Source organism: Seriola lalandi, unplaced genomic scaffold (genome assembly GCF_002814215.2).
Source record: "Seriola lalandi dorsalis isolate HSWRI2012SDOR001 ecotype SW California unplaced genomic scaffold, Sedor1 jcf7180002051326, whole genome shotgun sequence".
Classification (NCBI taxonomy): Eukaryota; Metazoa; Chordata; class Actinopteri; order Carangiformes; family Carangidae; genus Seriola; species Seriola lalandi.
This window is the reverse complement of record NW_019521879.1, coordinates 1-1,173: the sequence shown is the minus strand read 5'-3', so window position 1 is coordinate 1,173 and position 1,173 is coordinate 1. Positions and strand designations below refer to the sequence as shown.

The 1,173-nt window shown below is 46.0% G+C and overlaps 1 protein-coding gene across 1 annotated transcript; it reads right to left on the bottom strand.

Moving 5' to 3' along the window:
* Positions 1-6: 6 nt before the first annotated feature.
* Positions 7-1,040, bottom strand: LOC111649604 (exportin-1-like; the record flags this gene model as incomplete). Its single annotated transcript, XM_023399348.2, has 3 exons — positions 899-1,040; positions 202-383; positions 7-37 (listed from the first exon to the last, which is right to left on the bottom strand). Coding segments are annotated over exons 1-3 (340 nt in total), but the record flags the coding sequence as incomplete, so codon positions are not given.
* Between the last annotated feature and the right edge of the window lie 133 nt (positions 1,041-1,173).

The window sequence follows — 1,173 nt, the reverse complement described above, 5'->3', positions numbered from 1 at the left end:
CTTTACCCCTCTTCTGTTCACACAAGCCGAGCAGGTCCTGAGCACGCACACACACACACACACACACACACACACTCAGTTATCGTTGAACACACACAGCTGCTGTGACAATAAACGAAGAAATGATTTTGCCACGTGTAGTTGGACGAACTCGTTTCTGCTCGTAGCGAGATGCCGATGTAATAAAATATTGTCCCGCACCTTGATGACGGTGACCAGGAACCTCTTCTCGTCCTCCTCGTGCATCGCCCCGCTGATGGAGCCGATGGCCCAGCACAGCATGTTCAGGTTCCTCCACGACCACTCGGTGCCGTTAACCTGATTGTGGAGCTTCTCCGTCATGATGCGTTCAGTGTCGGCGTAGTCCAGATGAGTCAGATACACTATAAAGGGGGGGGTTGAATTAAAGAATACGTAAATTGTTGCCACATTCAGCACAACCACGACCTTCTGATTAGTGGACGACCCGCTCTACCTCCAGAGCCACAGCCGCCACATGACCAGTAACAGTCAGGTTACTTTTTCTGTGACGCATTAATAACCTCAGACTTTTGTTTGTTTTGTAAACAAACAAAGTAATAACATATCAATCCCTCCTTCTGACGCAGCAGCTGATGAAACAGCAGGACTCTTAAATATAACCTGAGTTCAAATGATACAAACAACCTGATAAATACGAGATTAAACCAGAACTTTTAAATGTGTTTCTCATCACATCAGGTCCAATTTACAAGAGTTGTGTTATTAACTACAAACAGCACCTCACTGGGTTACTAGTGTAACTGGTTTAGGAACAGAATCCTTGGAAAGAGACATGTAGAGTTAATATGGGACTGAAGACTAAAACTACTTGCATTTATATATTTTTTTAACTGATGCATCTGAAAGAGAAACTAACCGAGAGTCTCCCTCATGTTCTTGTAGAGGTTAATGGCGTCCGTGTCCTTCATGAACTCTCTGACCACCTCGCCCTGGTCGTTCTCCACCACCAGCACCTCCTCAGGTTTGGCCATGCGGCTCACCATCAGCAAACGCACCTACGAGAGGAGGAGGAGGAGGAGGAGGAGGAGGCAAATTAAAGTAGAGAAACATCACATGATCATGAAGTGTGGGAAACTCTCACTTCAATAACCCACAGCTTCTCTGATACCTGTGTGTGTGTGTGTGTGTGTG